The 25,864-nt window shown below is 48.1% G+C and overlaps 2 protein-coding genes across 3 annotated transcripts; one reads left to right on the top strand and one right to left on the bottom strand.

Annotated features, from left to right (window-relative positions):
• On the top strand, positions 1-2,155 carry TSSK3 (testis specific serine kinase 3; the record flags this gene model as incomplete). Its single annotated transcript, XM_082859787.1, has 4 exons — positions 1-153; positions 313-373; positions 423-590; positions 1,361-2,155. The coding sequence occupies 4 exons, from the start codon at positions 1-3 to the stop codon at positions 2,020-2,022; spliced, it is 1,044 nt and encodes a 347-aa protein (XP_082715913.1). The 3' UTR covers positions 2,023-2,155.
• Positions 2,150-25,520, bottom strand: BSDC1 (BSD domain containing 1). Of its 2 annotated transcripts, XM_082834395.1 has the most exons (11): positions 25,501-25,520; positions 25,175-25,235; positions 20,280-20,396; positions 17,764-17,931; positions 16,270-16,324; positions 14,215-14,330; positions 13,724-13,792; positions 13,476-13,554; positions 12,048-12,524; positions 6,121-6,224; positions 2,150-4,177 (listed from the first exon to the last, which is right to left on the bottom strand). In XM_082834395.1, the coding sequence occupies exons 1-11, from the start codon at positions 25,509-25,511 to the stop codon at positions 4,145-4,147; spliced, it is 1,290 nt and encodes a 429-aa protein (XP_082690521.1). In that variant the 5' UTR covers positions 25,512-25,520; the 3' UTR covers positions 2,150-4,144. The 2 variants fall into 2 exon arrangements, with proteins under 2 accessions (XP_082690521.1, XP_082690520.1); XM_082834394.1 differs by lacking the exon at positions 2,150-4,177 and having other exon boundaries at positions 5,857-6,224.
• Between the last annotated feature and the right edge of the window lie 344 nt (positions 25,521-25,864).

Here is a 25,864-nt window from a genome sequence, read left to right as displayed (position 1 = left end):
ATGGGTCGCGCAGACCCCCAGCTGCCCGTTGAGGGAGCAGGAGGCTGTGTCCACGGAAAGGAGCCTGGCATCCCGGGCCGCGCGCAGACGTCCGGAGCGCCCCCCACAGGCGGGGCTGCGACTCACTACCTGGCGCGGGGACTGAGCGCAGCGGTGACTTAACCCGTTCTGGATTTGGTGGTGGTGGTGAGGGCAGGCAGGGGGCATTGCCAATTTTGGCCAAGGGTCACACAACACCTACATCACAATTGGGCCAGAGTTTTAAAATGTCTGACCCCCTCCCTCTCCACCACCCGCGGCTTGTGTGTCCAGACGGAGAATGTTCTAGCGCTGGGGGCGGCTGCGGATGAAAAGGAGCAGGCCAAGGGCAATGGTGGAGTAGAGCTGCCTCGCAGAGGCAGCATGAGCTGAGAGGGTGATAGGAAGGAAGGAGGTGCTAGACAGCATGGAGGGCTTTCTGCTCTCCAATGGGTACCAGCTGGGCAAGACCATTGGGGAAGGGACCTACTCAAAAGTCAAAGCAGCAGTTTCCAAAAAACACCAAAGAAAAGTGGCGATTAAAATTATAGACAAGATGGGAGGGCCAGAAGGTGAGCTGGGGCCCCTTTGGAGGAAGCGAGGGCTGGCTGAGGTGGGTGGGTGCGTGCTTCCTCCAGTCAGAAGGATCATTCCCTCCTCCCCTTTAGTCTGGAACCAAGGAAAGCAAGAGAGACTGTGGCTCTGGGGTAGGTCAGTGGGGAACAGAGGGATGCTGGGAGTCCAGGAAAATCACACCCTCTAAAATCCAAGATTAAAGTGGCAGGAGGTGAAGGATCCTCAGAAGCAGAGCTGGAGCCCACAAGGCCTTTCCTATTCCAGGAGGGGAACAGAGACTGGCGAGGCCATGGCCAGGGCTAGCAGAGGGCAGGAGCTGGAGCCAACGAAGGCAGAGATGGGGAAAAGACAGGGCTCATGGAAAGAACTGTGGGTCAGGAGGCAGACGTGAGAGGAGTGGGCTCACCACGCTGTGGGCAAATCAGGCCTCGTAACTGAGATTCAATAGCCTTGTCTAAAAGTCCCTAATAGTCTAAAAGCCTAAAAGCACTTTGATATCCGTGGTCTCACAGGCTGCTCACAACAGTCCCTGAGGCTGACAGGGAGTAGTTCCTTTCAGTAATATATTAACTACAAAAACAACAGAGGTGAACATTCTTTGCAGTGTCCAAGCAGACAGACATTAAAGACTATGAAAGGGAACCAAGGCACAAGACCCAGACATGGTGGGGAGACAGGCAGACAGAAGTTGGAAGGCAGCAGACAGGAGGGAGGAGTTAGGCCCTTCTGGACTTGATGCTCCATCTCTTTTCGCTTGTTTCCGTAGAGTTTATCCAGAGATTCCTGCCTCGGGAGCTCCAGATTGTCCGTACCCTGGACCACAAGAACATCATCCGAGTGTATGAGACGCTGGAGTCTGCAGACGGGAAAATCTACCTGGTGATGGAGCTGGCTGAAGGAGGGGATGTCTTTGACTGTGTGCTGAATGGGGGGCCACTGCCTGAGAGCCGGGCCAAGGCCCTCTTCCATCAGATGGTCGAGGCCATCCGCTACTGCCATGGCTGTGGTGTGGCTCACCGGGACCTCAAGTGCGAGAACGCTTTGTTGCAGGGCTTCAACCTGAAGCTGACAGACTTTGGCTTCGCCAAGGTGTTGCCCAAATCATGCCGGGAGCTGAGCCAGACCTTCTGCGGCAGCACAGCCTATGCCGCCCCAGAGGTACTTCAGGGTATTCCCCACGATAGCAAGAAGGGTGACGTCTGGAGCATGGGCGTGGTCCTGTACGTCATGCTCTGTGCCAGCCTACCTTTTGATGACACAGACATCCCCAAGATGCTGTGGCAGCAGCAGAAGAGGGTGTCCTTCCCCACTCATCTGGGCATCTCGGCTGAATGCCAGGACTTGCTCAAGCGGCTCCTGGAACCAGACATGATCCTCCGGCCTTCAATCGAAGAAGTCAGTTGGCATCCATGGCTAGCAAGCACTTGATAAAAGCAATGGCAAGTCCTCCCCAGTAAAGTAGGGGGAGAAAGCAAACCCAAAACCCCACTTCTAAAATGGTGATATATATTTTACACTTTGTTTACTTATCCTAAAACTTACCTACACCCTCTCCAGCCTTACTTCTCTTTCCCTTTAAAGATCTTCATGGAACCAGAGGGCCTCATTCAGACTTCCCTTTTATTACAGCTGACAAGTGATTTTCATACAGGTGTTTAACTAAAGTTAATTAAAAACAGACCCCAGAATCATACACATACAGGCGGAGGAGAGGAGAAAAATGACCAAGAGCAACTGGAACCACTGTTGTTGCAACTTCCTTTCCAAATAAAAGCAGAAGCGTTGGGAATGCAGTAATGGCCTCTTGACTCCTTGTCTTGGTGAGAGGCCTGTTGGGGGTCCTGTCCCTTTCTTATCCCAAAGGCCAAGGTGAGCCTGGGATGAGGACAAGGGACTTCCTCAGAACCCAGGCTACCTCCCATCCTAACCCCCAGGCTCCAAGCAGGAAGCCACCCTGCACATAGTGTGTTTTCTGCCCTGGCTCTGGGGCAGCTGCCGTAGGGTACAAGAACAGAGCCCCAGACACCTTCCAGCTTCTGTTGAATCTCTTTAATAGCTGTTAACGGCAAGTCTGGAAAAGGTTCAGGACAAAGTTCTTTTTTCTTTCTTTTTTAATTACAAAACTAACAGCTGTTAGAGTCTTTTTTTTTTTTTTTCCTTTTTTCTTTTTTCTTTTCCCGGCTACAAAATACTCTGGGGAGATACATTATAATTTAAAATATATAATATTGCACAAACAACCAAAAGGTTAATTAAACTAAAGAAATAATTACAAAGAGAAAAACCCCATCCCATCAAAAAAAGATTCAGCATTCTCTCCATCCCACCCCCTCATTGAAAGTTTGAAGTGGAAGTGACCACCACTCTCTTGGCGCCCCTGACCACAATCACTTTAAATCATTGGTGAACACACCAGATTATATACAAGAATCACCAGAGCAGCATCGTGAAGCACCAGGGTCTCCAGGGATTCCTGCAGCCCCTCATCCCCCCAAGAGAGGTGCAGCTTTTACCAGAGTGGGGGGTGAGAGCCACAAGGATTGGATCTGCCTTCAGGAAGAAGAGCTTTTGCAGAAACCTGATGACAGTCTCAAGAAGCTCACCCCCAGCATATCCCTTCAAGATGCAGAAGGGATGAGGCGGAGAAGTTGGGCTTACCAGAGTTGTAAGTACTCAGCTTTGATCACTGCTCTGTACCGCTGGTAGCTGGCTTGTGTCCTACGCTACAGGGGAGTCGAGGTGGGTAGCTGGTTGGACAAGGTATCCCGCCAGGCAACACACAGAAGGGCCTGAAGTGGCCCCCTCCCTTCTTGGGGAGGGGAAGAAGAGCAAGAGCACTCTTGCAGGTGGCACAGCTGGGCTAAGGACTCGGGTGCATCTGACATGAAGAAGCCTTGGGAAAGGCGTTGGGGACATGCCAGCCTGGACTGGGTAAAAGGAGGGAGTTTGGTCTCTAGATTCTGAACCACAAGGAACCTTTCCAGGAATGGAAGATGCCTGGGAGGGGAAGCTTCCTAAGAGAGGCAAATTTCCCAGAAATGAATGCCTCTTACCCGCTGGGAAAGGAACCAAAATGTGTTCACCACCCCTGTCTAGCCAAGGGCAGGTGGCATGGCCTTCTTTGCCTGCTTATGGGTGACAGAGTGTGTTTTCTCGGCGTCCTCCAAGAGACTGGTAGCTTGGCCTCTGCCTACACAGGCAGATGGGCTAGGGCTATCCATTGGGACTTCCCAGCAAGAGTCCCCAGGAACAGTGGGTGTTCAGCAGAGAAATGTAGGCTCTTCTGGTGAGGGGGGTAGGTTTCCTCCCCCTCGGGTCATCCTATGATTGGCACAAGCCAGAGTTCCTGGTTTGGATTTAGCAAGCCCCTTCCCAGATGTGAGCAGAGGCCCAAAGGGCCAACAAGGAACAACCCAGAATCTGCCTAGAGCTCTGGCTGACAGAGGCCATTTGGGGGACATTCTTAGTCAGTGTCTTCCAGGGCCGGGCGGAGACGAGCGAGGGAGGTGGGAAGTGCTGTGGGTAGGGGAGCGGCTTGCTCTGGCTCCCCTCATTCCCAGTCCTCCCACTCTACATCTTCCAGCTGCAAAGGGAGGGGATAATGGAGAGCACAAACACGTATTACTCCTCTGAGTCAAGCTGAGACCCAAGCTCCCCGGCTGCCTCCAATTCGGGACAGCCCTCCCCGCAGCCCCAGCCCCAACTCCCCCGGGCCATACCCGGCCTCCTCTCAGAGCGAACCACTTGCTTCAAGGAATGTCTGGGGAGCAGAGCTGCCCTCTGCCCAAGCGGTGGGCCTGCTGTTCTGATGGTTCCAGACTCAAAGGAAATGCTTCTACCAACCAACACTGGACACCACAAGGGGACGCCCTGACTACAAGAAGCCCGTCAGTCAATCCCTGAAGGAGAACTTGTCTCCTGCGGAGCAGGTAAGAAATGGCCCTGAGAGGCAGGGAACTTTACAGTGGTGCTGTGATCAGAAGCAAGCGTGGCACTGGACTACAGGTGCTCGCAGGGCTTTCACTAGGGGCTCCAGCACCCTAATCCCCAGCTGAAGTCTCCCCAGGCAACTGTCTCTTGGCCTCTCTTCATATCAGCAGATCCCCTGATATAAATAATTCTGTTCAGATATATTGTATGTCGGGTTTTTTTTTTTTTTTTTTTTTTGCAGTACACGGGCCTCTTGCTGTCGTGGCCTCTCCTGTTGTGGAGCACAGGCTCCGGACACGCAGGCTCAGCGGCCATGGCTCACAGGCCTAGCTGCTCCGCGGCATGTGGGATCTTCCCGGACCGGGGCACGAACCCGTGTCCCCTGCATCAGCAGGTGGACTCTCAACCACTGCGCCACCAGGGAAGCCCTGTATGTCGGGTTTTAAAGAGGGCTGCAAAGACACCAAAGCCATGAAGGCCACTTGGCATAAGAGGTGCCATGGGCCTTCTCTACCCCGGGTATAGTGAGGTCACAGGTGTAAAATACTCTTGTGTAGGTCACTACCTCCCTCTGGGCTTCAGTCTCTCAGCATGAAAAACAAGGCCCTTCCCATTCTCTCTACTCTGTTCACCTCTTTATAGCAGGTTCCTGAGCTACATGTTGGAAGGAATCATGGGGTTCTTGTGTGACAGTGGATATAACACTGACTTGAATCAGATGTGTGGGCTGGAGCCTCAGTCCTGTCCCTTATTAGCTATGAGAGACTTTTGCCCAGCCTCTCATTCAAAACGACCATCCTTGATTCTGAGAGGAAGTGAAGAATAAGAATAATAGGCCTCTGAGCTTATGACTGTTTTGTGGTGGTTTCAGGAACGTCTATTAGTGCGCCCATGTCCCCAGGCACTATGCCTAAGGTGTGCACATGCATCATCTACCACAGCATATGAAATTATAATGATCAGTGCCATGTTTTAGATGGGGAAACAGAGGCTCAGGTTAAGTGATCACATCGTCTTTTGTCTCCAAGGCCAGAAATCTGCTCAGGTCCCACACCTGGCGACCATGAGTCAAAAGGTCTGGGGCAGGGTTTGGCATCTGTACTTTTTATTTATTTTTATTTTTTTTTTTTTGCGGTATGCGGGCCTCTCACCGCTGTGGCCTCTCCCGTTGCGGAGCACAGGCTCCGGACGCGCAGGCTCAGCGGCCATGGCTCACGGGCCCAGCCGCTCCGCGGCATGTGGGATCTTCCCGGACCAGGGCATGAACCCGTGTCCCCTGCATCGGCAGGCGGACTCTCAACCACTGCGCCACCAGGGAAGCCCTGGCATCTGTATTTTTTAGTAGTTCCTCAGGTGATTCTGATAGGAGCTAAGGTAAAGAACTCCCCCATCCATCCCCCTGGAACTGAGGGGAAGCGGACCCTGCTAATGACTACTGTTCAGGGCCTGAGTGGGAGGCCCTAGCTTCCTTCCCGCAGCCTGCCACCCCAGACAGGAGTGGGATCCACCTTGCAGGGACAGTCGGGCTTGGCAGGGAGAGTCCTCAGACCCGGAATCATTGTGCTTGCCTCCCTGTGGCCAACCAGGCCGACTCACCTCACCGGAAGCATCCACTTTGGAAAGTGCCATCTGCACTTCTTCTTCAGTCATGTCCAAGTCAAAGTCCTTCTCCCAGTCCTCACTGATGTCTGTGCTTGAGCCTGGAACCATGATCCATAGTGTGAGAGACAGGAAGGGGTATGTGAAGAGGTTGTAGCTGGGGGTGATGGAACTCTTTAGAAAGGCCTGACAAATACACACCAAACGTCTTTACATTCTGCTTTCTCTGGCTCAGTGATCCCACTTTTAGGAATCTATTTTAAGGAAAAATCCTGGATTCAGTAAAAAAATTTAACCAAAAGGATGTTCACTGTAGTGCTGTTACAGTGATGAAAACTTAAAAAACTACCTGAAAGTTCACTGATAGGGAATTACAAAAATAAATGGTATAGTCATATGATGGACATTATGTGGCTTTTAAAGGTTAGGCTATAAAACATTTATATACATGGCAAAATAGTCTTAAACTATTAAGTGAGAAAAAGCAAGTTACTGAATAGTGGAGAAGTACTGTGGTCCAGAAGCTCCCTAGGGGCCATGGAAATCTTCCAGAAGAAATAAACAATGAACGTCTTCCTCCTCAATCACTCCCTTCTACCTACACTGATCCTGCTACTCCTGAAACACACCAGGCACATTCCCACCTAGGGCCTTTGCAAGGACTGTTCCCTGTACCTGGAACTCTTCCTCAGATACCCACAGCCAACTCACTCGCTTCCTTCACACCTTTACTCAAATCTCACCATCTAAACGTGGCCTACCCAGACTGTCCTATTTTCAGTTGCACCCTGACCCCTCACTCTGCTCTGGTTGTTCTTTTTTCTATTGTATTTACCACTTTCTAGTGTATTACATAATCAGATTCACTATGCTTACTGTCTAATAGTAGAGGAGCTGGAATGTGAGCTCCCGAGGACGGGGATCTTCTGTTTTCTTATGTATTCCAAGTGACTAGAACAAATAGTTTGTACTCAGTAAATATTCGTGGACTCTTTCTCTAAATAAGGGGTTGGCAAACTATGGCCTGTGGACCAAATCCAGCCTACTGTCTGCTTTTGGAAATAAAATTTTGGAACACAGCCATGGCCACTTGTTGACATACTGTCTATGACTGCTTTCATGCTGAAACGACAGAGCTGGGACAGAAACTGTATGTCCCCAAAAGCCTAAAATATTTGTGACCTGGCTCTGTGCAGAAAACATTTACTCCTCCCTGTTCTAGGTAATTCTGATGCCTGCTAAGGTTTGATAACTACTGCTCCAAACATTCATATTTGGGTATGCTTTCTTACAGGCAATATAAAAACAAATGTACATGTGCAAGTTATTAGTAAGAAGAAAACTACAAAAATAGTTCCTGTAAAAAAAGAGTATATGCAGTATGATTCCATTAAAACAATACGCTCACAGATGCATGCACACATACAGAGAGAATGAGCAAAACACCCACAAGAATACTAACAATAATTATCACTAGGTGATGAGGTCATGGGGTAATATTTTTTTTTAAATGAACACATATTACTTTGTAATCATTTTTTTAAAAAAGCACAAGCTCTAAAAAAAAAAAAAAAAAAAAAAAAAAAAAGAGTAAGCTCTGATCCCCCAATGGTACCACCTGTAAATACCTTGTTTCTTCCTGTCCAGCTTGTTCCTCACCATGCACCCAGGCTCTGAGACCTCCCCAAGCCTGGCCTCCGCATTCCTTATTCGGGTTCTTGCACTGTTCTCTAGTCACCCAGCTAGCCCTAAGTGGTGTGGTAACAGCAGGGTCTCTGGAGCCAAGCAAACCTGGGTGGAACCCTAACTCTTTTATCTATTGTGTAGTCTTGGGCAAGTTATTCTGGGCTTCAGTTTATTTATAAAATAAGGATAAAACCACCCTCTTTGCAAAGAACCACTGGAGGAGCTTATTAGAATGCAAATTCCTGTCTTCCCATCCCCCCTCATTTAGATTCAGCAGGTGTAGGTGGTGACCCAGAATTCTGCATTATAAACAGGTACCTAGATGATTCTGTATAGACCTTGGCCTGCAGTTGAGATACAACAGTGTTAAAATTAGCAGTATCATGTAAAGTGCCTGTAACATATATACACAGTGGATATTTAACAAATGGAGCTGTTAAAGGCCTGGTCCCAGAGTTAAGTAATTTTACACATGGTCCCACACCCAGTCAGGGGCAGATCTGCAACCAAGACCCAGTTCTTCTGACTCCACATCTAAGGCTCCCTGTGCTTTCAGGACACTCTTGGTGGCTTGCGTCTGGCTCCCTGTCAGTGCAGGCTTCCTGTGGGTTAGAAGCTGGACTCCCAGCTGATCTCTCCCTCCAGAGCTGTGGCTGTGGTCATGACAGCTTTTCCTAACCCCAGGTTGCCCTCTAGGGATTTGAAACTCTCCTCTTCAGGCTTAAATGCTAGGGCAGACCCTTTGGGGTAAAAAAGAAAGCATCAGCTAACATTTTTGGAGCACTTTACACCCACCCTCTGGGATAGGTATTAACAGTCCCAATTTACAGGTGAGGAAACAAAGGCTCTGAGTGGCAGAGATGTGAATCTGGGCTTTCTCTGCCACCTGCTTCCTCCCACCACCCTGTCCTGTCACACAATGAGAGTACTAAGCTCTCCTTTACACTGTGCACGTGGCAGAGAACTGATCTATGCAACAACAATTTAAGATTTCATGATGAAGTTTTACTGTTTTTTGTTTGTAAGAAAGGGGAGTTTTCAGGTGATTATTAACCTCATGGTGCTGTCACTCACAGCTCATTTTATTCTGTTTAATTGGCTCTTTGCTTCTCCAGAGAAGAAATGGAAGCAAAAGCCACTCCCAGGTCAGTCAGTAGTGAAGTGGGGCTTTAAGCCCAGAGCTCCTTCCAGTCCGCAGGCCACAGGGCCTGCCCTAATCTCCCCTCTCTGCTCCCTGCTGAGGGAGCCTGAGCAGGGTAAGTCTAGTCTCCTTGCTCAAATGGATCTCGGCACAATATACAGGTGGGAAGCAGCTCTGCAATGACAGGCATCACCCTGGGACCTTAGAGGTCCCTGTGGCTGGGCCACCTCCAGAGACTGCTGTATCCAGAGACCAAGCCTCCCTCATGTCATCTGGACAAAGAGGGAGAAGGAGTCACTCTGCCTCCAGGCCTCTTTTGAGATTCTTCCTCCCTTTACTCTGTCCCTACTGTCCCACTCTAGTCTAAGACCCCAGCTTCCCCCCATTAAGTGACTACAACTACTTCTGGTGGGTCTCCTGCACTGAATCCCCCGGCCCTCCTTTTGCGAATCCCCCAGTGCATTAGAGGAAGTATAGCGCACTGTTAAGAGCTTATGCTGCATCTTCCCCATAATCTCATTTCTTCCAGTCTCTACCCACCATTCATTTTTTCTCATCACTCTCTCCAATAGCCCAATTCCCAATGGAAACAATAATTCTTTAACCTTCCAACTGTTTCACTGTTATTCCCTCCCTTACCCAGCTCAGATTCCATGAACCATCATTCTGATCACTTGTTGCATACACTTGGACTCTTGTCTTTTTGAGTTCACCTGGGTAAACCTGAACCCTGATTAAGTCCAACTCCCCATCTGCTCTGTGCCTGCACCTGAGCAACTGAATGTGGCTGGACAAAAGTACTACTGTGCTGACTGATGTCTCTTAAAATTCACGACCATTATCTCAAATGGACCCTTCGTACCATCCACCCAGCAACCACACAACACATATTGGGTCCATCACCTACTCTTCACTCTCCTAAAGGCAATGTCACACTTTTCTAAATACCTACTGGATGGGTGATTGATCTCAGTTTCCTACCAGTAAAAAAAAAAAAAAAAAAGGGAAAATCTCACAGATCTCAGGATTTTTGTGAGGACTGAGTGATATGCATACAAGTGCTTAGCACAGAGCTATACAGACATATGGAAAGTGCTCAGAGAATGGTACGTCTTATTATCTGCATCATCTCCCCAAAGCAGGGCTCTACCCCAAATTTCTTCCCTAACTGAGGACCTATCAGGAAATAATTACCCCCAACTTACAGAGGAGAAAATGGAGGCTTAGAGAAGATCAGTACCTTTTCTGAAGTCACATGGCTTATGAGCAAAGTTGGGATTTGAACCCAGAACTGTCTGAACTCCAGAGCCTGAGCCCTTAGCCTCTATATGTAAAGCTTTTAGTACAGGTTGGGCATATAAGCAGCATGCCCTGCTGCTTTGTGGCACCAAGTCCAACTTTCTGAATTCGGCTTAAGATTTTAAGTTCTTGTTCCTCCCTCTCCTGGGAACAATACAGAAACGTGGGCTTTGGTCACCCGCTTCAATGTGCCCCATGTCCCCAACACACGATCTGACATGTGGGGGACTTTGCAGGCCCCCTCAGCTTGGACTACTGCTCCCTGCGCACCTGCCGCAAACTCTCCAACTCTCCTATACAATGCCTGCCTCCTTGGTGAAACACCTGCTGATGCGCAGAGGTTCCTTCTTTCTCTGAACTCCTTCTGTACCAAGCCTGTCTCATACTGCTTCGTGCCTCATCAGACTGCAGCCTTTACCCCTCCCTCCTCAGTGTCTTATAAAGAGTGGGTAGGAGCTCAATGGATGACCTCACTGAATCAGAGTCAGAAGGAAAACACTGTGTTGGAGACTGGAAATCAGCCTGTTTCCCCATCCACTGCAGTAAGCCAGTCCCTCACTGCCAGTAGGCCAGTGCTCACCTGCTGGGCAAGCTTTGTGGCCAACTGGTGCTGAGTGTTGGCAGACAGGATGCCTGCGTGTGAGGAGCTGAGGGGAGGTCTTGCTGACAATTGGCTATCTCTGGAGAGGTATTTTGGATGTGGCAAAACAAGCTGACACCAGAACCATCACTGTCCTTTAATTGCAGGAGTTAGAGAGAGGTCCCCCCTTGACATAAAGTCAAAGTGTCTACAGTCTAAAATTTCATTATGCAGATAAGAAACTAAAGCTCTATTACTTAAGCTGGGTCACTGCAAGTTCATGAGTATTCATTTTATTCTTCTTTAAGCTGTACATGTAAGTTTTGTTTATATATTTTATAATAATAACAATTAACACAGGCCTAGGGAAGCTAACTGACTTTCCTGAGGTCATCCATGGAAGAAGACCCTTGACAGCAATCAATGTCACAGGAGTTCCCACCCCAAAGTTGAACTGTTCAAAAGGATAGAAACTGACACAGTGTGGTAGTTAAGGGCATGGGTTTCAGGTCAGACAGAGCTGGGTCTGAATCTGGGCTTGCTACTTCCTGGCCATGTGAATTTGAGCAAGTTACTTAACATCTCTGAGGCTCACTTTCTTCATCTGTAAAATGAGGACAGTTATATGGAGTTGTGAGTTGTAAACTGGAAATTAACAAGCTCCCCTGGTAACTGAGAAATTAAATGCAATATTACATCCTTAACACATGATTTGACATAAACCTTATTTTGTTGAATCTAAAACCCCAACAACTGTAAGATGCATCCTAATTTCAGAGAATAAATGCATCTTGGAATTGATGGAATAGGGTATAATAAATACTATAGTAGCTGTCATCATAATATAGTAGCTGTCATCATCATCATCAGTAGCACAAATGAAGGCCATCTGCTCCTAGGATCCTCACATGGGACAAGAAGACAAGTCTGCCTTGTGAGGTGGCAACTCTCACCTGCCCTGCCTGCACACGCTCCCTGGGCTTTGGCCTTGGCTTACCTTTTTTTTTTTTTTTGCGGTACGCGGGCCTCTCACTGTTGTGGCCTCTCCAATTGCGGAGCACAGGCTCCGGACGCACAGGCTCAGCGGCCATGGCTCACGGGCCCAGCCGCTCCGCGGCATGTGGGATCTTCCCAGACCGGGGCACGAACGAACCCGTGTCCCCTGCGTCGGCAGGCGGACTCTCAACCACTGCGCCACCAGGGAAGCCCATGGCTTACCTTTTTTCCCATTGGAGGGTGTAGACTTCCCGCTGTCTGAATTCAGCTCAAACACCCGTAAGTCTGTGAGTACCTCCTCCCTGAGAGTCTCTACTCTGGCTGGAGGCCGGGGCTCTGGACCGCTGGGGCGGCCAGCAGGGGTGTGGGGCTTGGACTGAGCTAGGGGTGGGGGTCCAGTCTCGCCCACATCCACAGCCAGGTCCTGTTCCTCCAAAGATGCCTCTAGAAGCTTTTGGGACAGGTCCTTGGGCAGCACTGGTGCCTCAGATGCAGGGGTGGGTTTGGCAATCTGTGTCACGAGGGAGATGCTCTCACTGCTCTCCGATGGAGTCACCTCTGTTGGAGCCTCAACCGGGGTCACCAGATTCTCTTCACAGGGGCTCCGGGGGCCAGGTCCTCCTTCAAGGGATGTGGAAGTTTTGGCCACAGGAACCTTGGCCTCTTTTGGAGATGTGGGTGAAATGCCCACAAGCTCCTCTGTCAAGAGAGAAAGGTAGGGAAAGAGAGTGATGTACCCTGGTTAGCCCCAAGACAACCTTGGAGCTCTCTGAAAACAGACCTCAGGTTCCCACCAAAGTTTGCTCTAACCAAAACTAATGGGTGCCAGTTTCCTCACCTCCCTCTCCATCACAATTCTTCTGCAGATAATCCCTGTTGGTCAAACTCTCTCCCACCCTTGAGGCATAGCACATGCCTGGTGGGCACTCAGCTTCTAGCAGTGCAGCGCAAGATAATATTATAGCTTAGAAAGCCAAGACTTTAAAGTCAGTCAGTTTGAGGTTCAGGTTGGGCTCTGCTATATCCCACGTGCATGATCTTGGGCGAGACACTTAACTCTTCTTTAACCTATCTGCCTCATTTGCAAAAGAGGGATAATGAAGTTGTGGTAAGGACCATACATGTAAAGCTTTTAGTACAGGTTGGGCATATAATATAAGCACTTAGTAACTGTGTTAACATACCATGCAGGTGGCTCCCACACACTGTCCTAAGCTGAGCTACCAGGTAGAGGAAGCTCAGCTCTGTCCCTAAGCCAGCAGTTCCCAAGTCTGGCTGGTCATTAACATTACCAGTGGAGCTTGTTAAAAATACAAGTTTGGCCACATGTCCATAGAGTCTTATTTAGAAGTGGAAGAAGGGAATCTGGAATTTCAATAAGCATCCCCTACTCTTAAGTACCGGTCCATGGGCTAGCAGGGAAATCTGCTTCAAGTGACACATGTGATTTCTGTACCTAAACCTGGGATCCACCAGCTTTGGTAAACAACCCCTTGTTAGCTCAGTGTATCCTTGGCACGAGCAAACACCATATTCATTCCCTCCTCTTCCCTGGGGTGCCATGTCCCTCCAGGCTTCAGAGAGAATGGCCCAGACAGTCTCCCACAGGCAGGACTTGGTACTTTCTCATCACCTCTCAATACCTCTTACCTTCTTCCTCCTCCCAGCCAGGCTCTTCAGAGATGCTCTGTTCTGCACGCTGCTTCAGGGCATCCCTCCGGGCCTGCTCCTGAATGTGGGGGAGTAGATGGCCAGGAGCAGTCAGGGAACCCTCTTTCCCAGACTCTGGTCCTGACCCCAGAACTCTTGGCACCCTCTGTCCCCTTCTTCCCTCAACAAAATCCAGCCCCCTTCCCTCATGGCTGAGTGGAGGACCTTCCCTGGTTAGGCCAGCATACCTGCTCTAGTTGATGGACTTTATAGAAATACCGCTGCCAGAATTCTGAATGGGAAACAGCTGCAGGCACCTGGAGGGAGGGGACAGTGGAGATGAGACTTTGGGAGTGGGTGTGTGGGGGTCTATGTTCCCAGCCTCATCAGCCAGCTCCCAGCCACTCTGGATATCAGATGGGATAAGTGGCTGAGTAGTGATTCTTAGAGCACTTCCACCCCCCAGACCCACCTTCCTGGCCCAGCTTGGCCAAGGAGGGAGAAAAGAACTCCCACCAGGCTTTGCTGGCCCTTCCATTTCTCACCGTGATTGCCAGAAGCCTGGCAAATTAGTTTCCCCCACGTGGATTCTTGGCTCAGGAGCTGGCTTGTTTGGCTCCTCAGGGCCTCCTGCTGCTCTCTAGGCCAGAGGACTCCACAATGACTCTGGACATGTCCCTCCCACCTCCCCACACCTCAGGCCGGGAGTTGGTTGAGGTCCTGCCGGCTAGGCCCTCACCATCTTGGTGTAGAGGGCCCGGATGGAGGGGCTGCCTACAAGGAGCTCTGAGATCTCCCCCTTCTTCTCCTCCAAGCAGAACTGGGAAAGCCAGGTGTCAAACAACTCCAGGGGCCCTGCAGAGGGACAGACACTGATGGTCAGTTCCGTGGGTCTGGAGAAAGAACACTGGGCCTAGAGAAATCACACCTAAGCCTGGACATGGACAATGAGGAAAACTTAAGGTTTTTCCAAAGCCATATGGCCCAAGGTGGGGGGTCAGGCAGGGTGAAGGGGTGGGTAAGCTTGATATCAGGGCATGGCCCCTAAGTGATCACTGGGAGGGGCTGCAGTCTCCACTCTCTCCCATGCCTGCCTGCTTTTTATCCCACTGCACTTGGCTACTGAATCCTCTCCTCTCTGAAACAGCTATTTTCAGGTTACCACCAGTGACCCTATGTTGCCAAATCCAGTGGCAGATTCTCTGTCCTCCTCCTCATGTGACCATCCTGCAGTTTCTGCCCTGGGAGCCACTACCTTCCTCTTGAAGCCCTCTTCTCTCCTGGCTTCTCACTCTTTGTATATTTCCTCCCACTTCTCTCGTTGTTCCATCTGAGTCTTCAGTGGGCTCCTCTTTTTCCTCTCCTTATCTCTTCTCGTTTTCCATTTTCTCCCAAGATAACCTCCACTAAATCATGAGTTTCAACCTCTTCCTCCCACTGACAATTCTTCAGTGTGTCTTTGCAGCTCACGCTGCCTTTCTGGGCTCCAGATCCAGAGGTCCAGGTGCCTGGACACATCCACCTGCACATATGCTGCAAATACAACGTGTGCTCATTTTCTTCCCCCGCCCACCTGTCCTACCCACTCATCCACTGGAGAGCTGGAGGCCCTCCCAGACTCCTCCCTTATGGAGTCACTCTGGATTCCACTTCCTCAGCGTCTCTTATACATGCATACCTTCCTCCTTATTCCACCCGCCCCTTCCCTGGTTCTGGCTTTACCTCTGACATGAAGATTCCTATCAAGCCTCCTAACTGGTCTTCCCATCTTCCATCTCTCCCTCTCTATTTCATCCTACAAAACACTGCCTGAAGGCTCTTCTATAAAATGCAAAATCTGATCACATCAGGTCTCAAAACGCTTCAACAGTTCTGTACAGGAGGGCATTTCAGGCTATGGTCCAAAGATAGGCTTCAAAGGGTTAAAGAATTCCCATATGCATATAAAATTCTGTTGAGAGAGGGCTTGTTATTTTCAACAGATTTTTAAAGGCCTTTGTGACTTAAAAAAAGGTTAAGAACCACTATCTTGAGCCTTTTAGGACAAAATTCCAACTGCTTAGTCTGGTACCCAAAGCCTTTCCAGTCTGGTGCCCCTGGCAGCTCTCACTGCCCTCATTTCCTCACATGCACCCTTGTCTGGCCTTCCCAAATGCCTAGGTTTTTCGAGAACTTCAAATTCCTGTTGTCCTGCTTGAATACCCTTCCCCCACTTCTAAAAGTAAAATTAGTTTACTTCTAATTCATCGTTAAAACCTCAATTCAGGTGTCACATGCTAGGTTTCCCAGGTTGGGTTACATGCCATCTTCTGGGATCCCACTGCTCCCCTCTTTCTGTGGAAGCAGTCAAGTCACTCTATCTCTAGTATCTTTGCTTTATTCCCTGTTTCTGTCTCCTAACAGTAGGTTCCTGGAGGTCTGGACAGGGTTGGTTGAGGGTTTGACTCATTTCTGGTGTCTGGTTCCCATCCTGGGGCTTGCTGCACAGCAGGAGCTTAGCAAACAGGCCAAAGGGAAGGCAGGCAGGGCAGCAGGGCTGGGAAGGAGCCTAAGCTGAGGATGAGGGACGAGAGGAGCAAAGCCTCTGTAGAAGGGGATGAAGACAGTCTGGGTTCAGGGAGGAAGGGGGACCATCAACCCATCCCACCAGATGTAAGGGTCAAACTAGCCCCACTCTGGTCCCTCTACACAGGGGGTGCCTGGCCACTGCTACCAGAGACAAACAGGGTGCGCAATCCAGACCCGCTTGGTCTCCCTGCCCAGCAAGCCTGCCCCCTCAGTGCTACCCCCTCACCATCTGGTTCATTGCAGTAGGTTGCTGGGTCTGACTGCAGGCTATAAAGGCGAGCCTAAAAAAAACAGAGAACAGAAATTCTGGGGTGATGGGGATAGACAGCAACCCCTCTCTGCCGATCAACCACAACCCAGCTTCTCCCCTGTTGGCTACCATACCCACAGGGCACCTGGCAATTAACACTGTGGGCTATGGAGTGGAGCACTGGGCTAGGAGTCCAAAACTGGGGCTCCTAGAAAAATGGTCTTTCACCCAGTATTCCACCCCTGGAAACTAAGAAAATAAAGGGTAAGGAGGCTATAAAATTATATGTATAAAATGGTTTTGAATTATGTGAGATATGAAAAATGTTAGTGCAAGTATATTAATAAAGTCCAAAATTTACTGGCAAATTTTGAAATATTTAACTCCCTCAAATTAAAACAATTCATCAAGAATTTCTTAATTTCATAGCCAGTCTGCCATTGTGTTCTGCAATCTGTGTTCCCATTAGGGCCACAGGAGTGGCAAACTTCAGCTGGTAAACGGAAAGCCTGTCCTTCCTTCCTCATTATTGCAGGAAGCATGGGCTGGCTGTATCACAACTTCAGCAAGTGATTTTGGTGATTCACTGTTATAATGTAAAATCCTATAATTAAAAAATTTTCACAATCCACTTAAATGTGTACTAAGTGGTGGTGCTAATACTAGTGCTGAAAAACATGCTTGAAAAATCATGTTTGGAATTGAAATTCAATGTGGTAAAATGCTATGAAGAAGGCCAAACTGCTGTGACACCACACTGTGAATCTGGGAGAAAACGCTCCACAAAATATAAGAAGTAATGGTGATAAAGCAGAAACTAACACACCATTGTAAAGCAATTATACCCCAATAAAGATGTTAAAAAAAAAAAAAAAAAGAAGTAATGGTGAGAAGATAAAATGCAATAGAAATATACTACCATTCTTGTTGATTTAATTGCTTTGAAGATATCCTCCCCCTGTACATTTATTCCTATTGGAAATTAGTCTTAAATAACACAAATGTGGAGATCATGCCCATAAAGATGCTGTCCAGAGCATTCCTTATTATGGATGAAAGCTGAAAGGAATCCAAATGTGCAGCACTAAGGAAATGACTGAATAAATTATGCTATATACGCTTGCAAGAATTTAAAGACATTAAAAATGATGGTGATTAGGAAAGATGCTAATAGTTAATTGCAAATTTTTAAGTGGGTTACAAAATTGCATGTATAAAGTGCTTTTTCTGTTAAAAAGAAAAACCCCAAACTATCTTTACCAGTGTTTGCAAGCAGAAAGAAATGGAAGGTTATACACCAACGAAGAATCAGTGGTTCTCTTTGAGTGATGGGATTACGGGTTTAGAAACTATTATCTTCTTGCTTTGGTATTCTCCAATTTAATTATATACATGTATTTATTTTTTATGAACATGTACTGCTTTGTGAGCTCAGGTTAGAAGCTAGAGCCCAGTGCCGCTAGTGAATACCTTGGTGCCATCATAGGGCTCAGCCGTGCCAGAGGGTGTGCCCATCAGGGTGATGACATCGCAGTCAATGGTTTTGTCTGGTGAGGGTGCAAAGGTGTCGGAGATCACCCCTAGGAAGTCAGACAGCCCTTTCTTCATTTTTTCCGTTGCTCCCGAGGAGCCTTCAGTCTGCAGAGAGAAGCCAACAGAGGAAGCAAGTGGCCCAGGAGCAGGTTGCAAACTGGGGTACAGGGTATGGAGGTATGAAGCATCAGGGGTCAAAGTGTACTGTGTGTGGGGACCAGGGAAATGCTCACGACCTTTCACCCCCATCTCTGGGGCTGGAGAAGGAGAGAGGGGCAGCCAGAGTCCCCATCCCCCAGATGGGGGTGCGGAACAGGGCCACAGTAGGCCTGTGTAGGTCAGAGCAGAGCTCCTTGACTGGCTGTTTCAACAAAATTTCAAGGTCGACCAGGCTGATCACAAATTGACAGGGGAGGATCCATGCCACAGACATTCAGTGGGGAAGAGGACTTATGGGTAGAGTGATGGAAACGGTACTAGCTTTGGGGTCAGTCTTGGATCTGAATCCCAGCTCTACTACTTTTTGGTTATGAGACCTAAACCCTCTCAGAGTCTGTTTTCTTATCTGTAAAATGCAGATAAATATACTTCCTTCAGGGAGGTACTGTGGAGATTAAAAGAGATAAGGTGTGTACAATGCCCAGCACATGGCAAACATTTAATAACTAGCAGTACTGTAATATTACAATCTCATCATCATCATTGCTCAGGAAGTATTTTGTATGAAAGGTTGAGGACATATGGGTAGGATGAGAACAAACAGCCTTGTGTAGAGGCAAACCTGGGACCAGCTGAGGGCCAATGTATGGACCTCCTAGAAGAGGCAAGTGGGGCACCAATCTTGAGCCACACTGGTCAGAATGCCCTTGAGCAAGAAGGGATGGGATGGGACTTTCCTGGTGGCACAGTGGTTAAGAATCTGCCTGCCAACGCAGGGGACAGTGGTTCGAGCCCTGGTCCGGGAAGATCCCACATGCTGCAGAGCAACTAAGCCCGCGAGCCACAACTACTGAGCCTGCGTGCCACAACTACTGAAGCCCGCATGCCTAGAGCCCGTGCTCTGCAACAAGAGAAGCCACTGCAATGAGAAGCCCATGCACTGCAATGAAGAGTAGCCTCCACTCGCTGCAACTAGAGAAACCCACATGCAGCAACGAAGACCCAATGCAGCCATAAATAAATAAATACATACATACATAAGTAAGAAGGGATAGGAGGCTGAGAGACAGGACCAGGCTCTGCAAACCTTGTAGAAAAGTGTCACATTTACTCCTGATTAGGCTGCCCAGGTATTTTAAACCTAGAGACTATCAATAGTGCCTGGCACATGTTGGCACAGGTATATAATCATATTTGTTGAATGAGAAAAGGAGTAAATAAATGAAAGAAACAAGTGGCATCTCTGCTACTGGCTGGACTTACAGCAGTTCAGCTCAATTACTAATTGTCATTCACGCTCATCAGTAGCTGTGGTTAGCAGGCAGACAGTATTTTACAAGATTCAACAAAAGAAGCTTGGCTATAAAAACTCCGTAACATGTTTTCCATAACATGGCCTCTAATTACTAGGCAACTGATTCAGCTGATGATCAAAGAAACTGAAATCTGTTCCAATACTAAAGGAGAAACTGTAATACAAAACCAGTATACTATACTTCATTGGAAATCTGAGGTTTGCAGGGATATCTTTGACCATATACAATTTTCAAGTTCCATGCTGACTTTAGAATCTAACTCCTATCTCACAAGAGAATTCCACTATACATCTCTGATTGATAAAACCAGGGCCAATAAGAATATAAGTTGGCAAAACCTTTCTGGAGGGCAGTTTTACAGTAGATATTAAAAGGTCTAAAACAACTATATTCACCCTATATCCTTTCCAATACCTTATTAGGAAAAAAATATTAAGGGGAAAGATTAAGCAATCAGCATGTTCACTGTAACTGTTTACAATACTGGAAAAAACAAACAGGAAACTAGGAACTGGTCAAATCCACATAACAGAATACCATGCCATTTATGCATGCTCTAGAACGAGGTTTGCAATGATTAAGTCAAAAACTAGGTTATGAAACATGGTGTTCATTTGATCCCAGTTTTGAAAAAGAAAGTATACATAAGGGATATACTCCTCAAATTTTAACAGTAGTTAATCTCTGGGAGAGGGACTTACGGGTATCTCTAGGTCTTTCTTTTTCTTTTATTTATCTGTATTTTCTAAATTGTCTACAATGAATGAATTTGCCGATCTGCTAAAACAATACAGAAGTGGGAAAGCTTATTATTACTTAACATATGTAGCTTGTTTGCTTGACGGACATAATTTTCAAAATGGGAGCCTATGGGAAAAAATAATCACTTAACGGTAGAAAGGTTGGGAGCTCCCACCAGGGTCCCAGGCAGGTCGGGCTATGTGGGAAAGTCACTTGGAGGGTGTAGGTGGTACTCACAGCCAGCCTCTCCTTGACCACGCTGGCAGTGGCTGCAATGGTGCAGGCTGTGTCGTGCTGCACCACCTGGGTGAACTCTGTCAGGTCCCGCTTCATGAACTCCAAGGCTTCGGAGGACTAAGGGAAGACAGAGAGGGATGACAGAGCCAGCTGGTGCCACCACCCTTTGTTCCTATTCCCTGTGCGTTAGTATCATACAGAAACATGGAAAACTCAGTGACATGGGAAGCCTGGGCTCAGAAACAATGCTTACTTGTCCCAATTCCATGACCTGGCATTACCCAACAGCAGAGAGCACAGAGGAACTTCCTGCTGCTCTGAGAACGGGGACTGAGCTCAGCCCACACACTTATAAGCTATGTGGCCAGGAGGAACTCTCATCTAGCCCTCGGTTTTCTCCTGGAAAATGAGGGAGGTGGAAGAGATCAGTAGTTCTCATGAGCAGAATGGGGAAGGGGGCACAAGCAGTCTGAAAACAAAACAGACTTTGATGCATCACTTAGCTATGCTGTAAGTCATGACCTTTGTTTCCAATTTCAAACACAAAGAGAAGGGGGGTATGTGTGTGTGTTTAATCAAAGGAAAGTGTTTTCTATTTTTACTTTTTTTGTCACAGGGAAATTCAGTTGAAACATGAGACAGTAGGTGAAATTATTTTTGTGAAAGGTTTTATAAATACGTTGTACTGGTAACAGCAATAGTTTAGAAAGCTTTTATGAGCAATTTTTGACAATACCAGTGAAAAAGGTGTGTGATTTTTTACATTCAACAAAGGGGCTGTAAAAAGAAATACTGGATCAGATTCTCTCCTAGGCCGCCTTGGTTCCACCATTCCCCAAGGTTCTGTTCATCCATAGAGCTCCTTTGGGCAGAATTGATACTTGCTTGTCGGACCGGTCTGACTCTCACTCTGCACTCAAACCCAGTGTGAGACAGCAGGCCCTCAGCTCTTGTCAAGTCTTACCTTGTCTTGCTTCATCCTCACCCACTCTAAGACACGTTCCCGGACTATCACTGTGCTCACCCCTTCAAGCCCTTTCATTTTACACAGGGATAATCACCTACATTTTAAAAACATGTTTTTGAATGTTCTGGCGATTTTTTCTTTGCAGAAGAGCCTGCCTAGTTTTCATCATCCTGGAAAGTCTCTGAATGGGACAATCTCATCTATCAGCCAGGGGCTTCTCTGCGAGTGGGAATGGCTCCATTTCAGATTCAGGACTCCTTAATTGGAGTGGAAGAGTCATTTATCAATTCTCTCTCCATCCACACCGCCACCACCTTAGTCCAGGCCAACCTGCTCTTTCAACCAGACTCCTTTCCCAGGTTGCATCAGATACCTCTATTACCTTCTCCTTGTGACACCAGTGGGAGCTTAGTAAGTCAGAGCAGACCATGATGCCCCTGCTTTACATTCTTCAGTGATTACACGGTATCCTATGGCAAGTATAAAATCTTTACCTTCACTTACAAGGCCCATATAATCTCACCTCTGGCGGACTCTCATCCCCTCCCACGATGCCCCTCACTGAGCTCCAGCTGGCCTTCCTCAAGTTTCCCAAATGTTCTACCATCTTCCCTAACTCAGGGTATCTGAACACATCATTCCCTCTCCTTGACACATAGTTCTAACTCTTCAAAACAAGCAAACAAACACAATGAACGAACCCTCTCACCTGGCTATGTTTACATGTCACTTCCTTCAGATGTAGGTTGGCTCCCCTGCTCATGGGCACCTGCACTTTCTCTTCTTTAACATTTACTGTCCTTTAGATTTATAATTACCTGTTCGTATCTATCCTCCTGGATAAACTGTGAGCTCTGTGAACATAGAGCGTTTGTTTTTTGTTCACTGATGCTCTCCCAGTGTCTGACATAGAGCCTGGCATAAAGTAGGCACTCAAAAAATGTGTGCTTGTTAGACTGGTATGTACCCGGGCAATTTTAATTACATAACCATTTACATAATTATTTGATGAATGGTTGTCTCCCTCACTAGACTGTGAGCTCTTAGGGGACCCATATGAACAGACATGGTGCCAGCCCTCCAGGTCACAGTCTACTGGGGAAAATGCTCACGTAACAGTGCTGATGTGCAAGGGCAGAGCAGTGACTGGTGTATTGTGGGGAGGTTGGAAAGACTTGTTGACAGGCCTGGTCTGAGCCTTAAAGAATGAGCAGGAGTCACTAAGGAAGCCTGGGTGTGGTGGGGCCTGGGGTTTACTGAGGCCTACAAGCACTTCAGTCCTAATGAAAATAAAGGGTAACACAGAAGTGGTGAGGGATAAAGCTTGAGAGGGCAACCTTGGAGGGCCTGGTCAGCCCTGTTGGTGACGGGGAACCACCAAAGTCTGAAGCAGGTGGGACATGATGAGACTCGCGTTTTTGACAGGTCACTCCAGAGACTGGCATGGACTATAGGTCCAAGAGTGACAAGATCAGAAATGGAGGAAGACCTGTCAGGAGGCTGTTGCAATAGCCCAGGAAAGGAAATAGAGGAAAATGAACAAGGACAGTGCTGGTCAGGATGAGAAGATGGGACTGGTTCAAGAAATACTAGGCAAAAAAGGTGGATTTGGTGATTAAATAGATGTTTTGACTCAGGACAAGAAAGAGTCGGGAAGAGCTACTGGCAACTAAACTAGGTGACTGGATGATTGCAGTGCTGCCAGCTGAGGAAGAAAATGCTGAAGGGGGAGTGGGTTTATAGAGAGGATGGTGACAATGATTTTGGTATGTAGTATCTGCAGTGACTGTGGGATATCTGGGACACCCGGCCAGCCAGAGCTCTCCTCAAATACTAAATCTCACAGAAAAGGATTAGGAGTCTCCCTAAAATGAAAGAGTTTGTCGAGCGAACAAAGCAATGTGTGAGGATAAGGTTCGTCAAACACCACCTTTAAAGGGCAGGCAGAGGAAGAAGAATTCGTGAAAGAGGAAGTGAAAGCCTGGAGAAGTATGTGGAGAACTGAGAGAGAATCATGCCACAAAAGCCAAGGGAGTAGAGTTTCAGGAAAGAGAGAGTGATCACTAGCGTCTAATGCAGCAGAAAGGTCCAGAAAGATAAGACCTGAAAACCACCACTGGATTTGGCAAGTGGTAGGTGAAGCTGAGTGTTTATATAGATAAGTCTATGTGTAGTGGCTTCAGGGGTGGGGAGGGAGTTAAGAGAGATCATGTTATTGACTTCAAATTTTAAAAAGTAGGAGGTGAGCTTGTCTCCTGGAAGTAAAAGAGGAAGTGGTTGGACAGGGGACTTGAGGAAGAGTTAGGTTTGGGGAAAGTTTCTGAAGGCAAGGGGAGAAGCAAATGTGAGACTGAAAAAAGTTGCTGGGGCAGGGGTGGAGGGTGAGGGGCCCCAGCCCAGAGAGTTTGGGGAATCTGCAGTGGGCCAAAGAGCATCGTGGCTTTCCCTACTAGTGTCCGTGGGCAAGTAAGCACACACACACACCCAGAGGAATGAAGGGGCAGAGGGAGGCAGATCACAGCACCAAGGGCTGTATTTTCTGGGGCAATATATGCTATTGGGTGCAAGAGAATTGGGGGTGCTGGGAATTGAGTGGTCCAGACGGAGCCAGCATAGGGAGGGAAGGAAGCAAGGCCAGGAAAGCACTGAAAGACCAAGAACGAAATGGAAGGAAAAATGGACTGCAGGTATTTAAGAGGTTTCCCCGCGGCTCTCAGTACTTAATAATAAAAATAAGTACTTATTTAGTACTTACTGTATGCTAGATATTGTTCTTAGTGCTTTACATATATTATCATTTAATCCTCACAACAATCCTAGCAGGTAGGTATTATTAGTATTCCCACTTTACAGATGAGGAACTGAGGCTTTGAGAGGTTAAATATCTTGCCTAGGTTCATATAAGAATAGGAAATTTAAGTTTTCTCTTTCCAAATGGGGAACTGTCAAAGGCAGAAACAACACCCATTCCCCTTGCTTCAAATGAGAGAACAAAGATGGAAGGCTAATCAACTACCTATTTTTCATGAGTTATGGTAAGACCAACGTTAAGGGCAACACACAGGAGGCCCTCACACAACATTTGCTAAATGAACATCAGACTCTCCTTCCAGTAGACTACTCAACAAAAAGCAAGCTCTTTTGGGGTCTCTCCTATTAAACCTCAGCTTGAAATTCTCTGAGTCTTCATCAACCACTTAAACAGCTCAGGTCACTCTCAGATTTTGCTGGGCTGTAGTGATGTTACACTACAAATGCTCCCAGAATAGAGGATTGATTTAACTGAAGCCAGAAGCCTCTTGGAGTCTGCCCTGAAGCAGGACTCACCCCAGTTGCTTGAGCTAAACAGTAATTAACTTTTTCCAGAATTCAGTTGGGTTGGTTTTGACGAACTAGCATGGACTGAAACAGCAACACACAATGGCATTGCCCACCGGCAGAGCCAAGCCTCACTCGGGCCACAGGGATTGCTGTTTCCCCACTAGACTGTGAGTTTTGGGAGGTCCAGGATTGCACCTGCTTGGCTAACGTCGGTATCCTCAGGACCACAGAGTCAGACAGTGCTGGCTGTGGCATATACTCTAATATTTGAATGACTAGAGGAGAAGGTTTCTATCGCTAGAATCCTTTTTCTTCAAGGCCGAGATCAAATGTTCTCTCTTCTACGAAGTTGTGAATTTCCCAAGCGGAAATAAACCGCTCCTTCCCATGGATTCCTACCACAGGGTCGCTGCAGGCTTTAAGACCGTATTTATTTCACTGTAGCTAGAGTCACACTGGTCTGAGTTGGGGTCTGTCTTTCCGTAGGGCCCAAGTCGGCCTCATCCCTGAGGCCCGGCGCCCACACGGGTCCGGCGGGACGGCTCGGACCAGGCTGCAGTGAGGCGGCGCGGGGCCCTGCCGTAGGAAGGGCGCCGGCCCGGCTTACCTTCTCCTTGACTGCCTGGTAGCTCTGCTGCAGCCAGCTCCGCCACCATCCCACGTCCTCCCTGTGGAAGACAGACACATCTGGCGGCCCCCCAGCGCGACTCTCGCCCGCTCAAGAATCGGGTCTCAGTTCCCTCCTCAGATGTGGCCCGCGGGCCGAGACTTCGCAGGCCGCTTCCCCACCCCCTCATGCTGAGACTCCACCCCGCCCTTTCAGCTCCGTCCAGGCCCGCGCTAGCCTCCTGTTCCCCGCGGGGACCCCGGCCCAGCACCCCAACCCTGGGAGAATTCAGGGCCCAACGCCCGAGAAGTGGATGACTGGCTCACCCTTCCGCCATCTTGCCCGCATGACATCACCACTATTTACTGACCTTTGACCTCCGACACGACACCGCCCCCTCAAGCACCGCCCCCGAGCGCGCGGCCCAATCCTCGCGCCGACACCGCCCTCAGCCCAATCTCCACCCCTCCCTCATTAGGCTCCGCCTCCTTGAGCTAGGTCCAGTCTCGGTCCAGAGTTCGGACTTAAAACTCGGCTCTTGGGAGACACAAGAGGGAAGAGATATGGGAACATATGTATATGTATAACTGATTCACTTTGTTATAAAGCAGAAACTAACACACCATTGTAAAGCAATTATACCCCAATAAAGATGTTAAAAAATAAAAAAAAACATAAAACTCAGCTCCT

The sequence above is a fragment of the Leucopleurus acutus genome (genome assembly GCF_964270905.1).
Source record: "Leucopleurus acutus genome assembly, chromosome: 2".
Classification (NCBI taxonomy): domain Eukaryota; kingdom Metazoa; phylum Chordata; class Mammalia; order Artiodactyla; family Delphinidae; genus Leucopleurus; species Leucopleurus acutus.
This window is presented reverse-complemented; position numbering and strand designations above follow the sequence as displayed.

Excerpts from the sequence above, each read along its gene's own strand:
- BSDC1 (XM_082834394.1), bottom strand. Across the intron at positions 16,325-17,763 it reads AGCCCTATGATGGCACCAAG|GCTCGCCTTTATAGCCTGCA; the intron begins GTATTCACTAGC and ends TGTTTTTTTTAG. Across the intron at positions 6,225-12,047 it reads ACCCTCCAATGGGAAAAAAG|GCTCAAGCACAGACATCAGT; the intron begins GTAAGCCATGGG and ends TCATGGTTCCAG.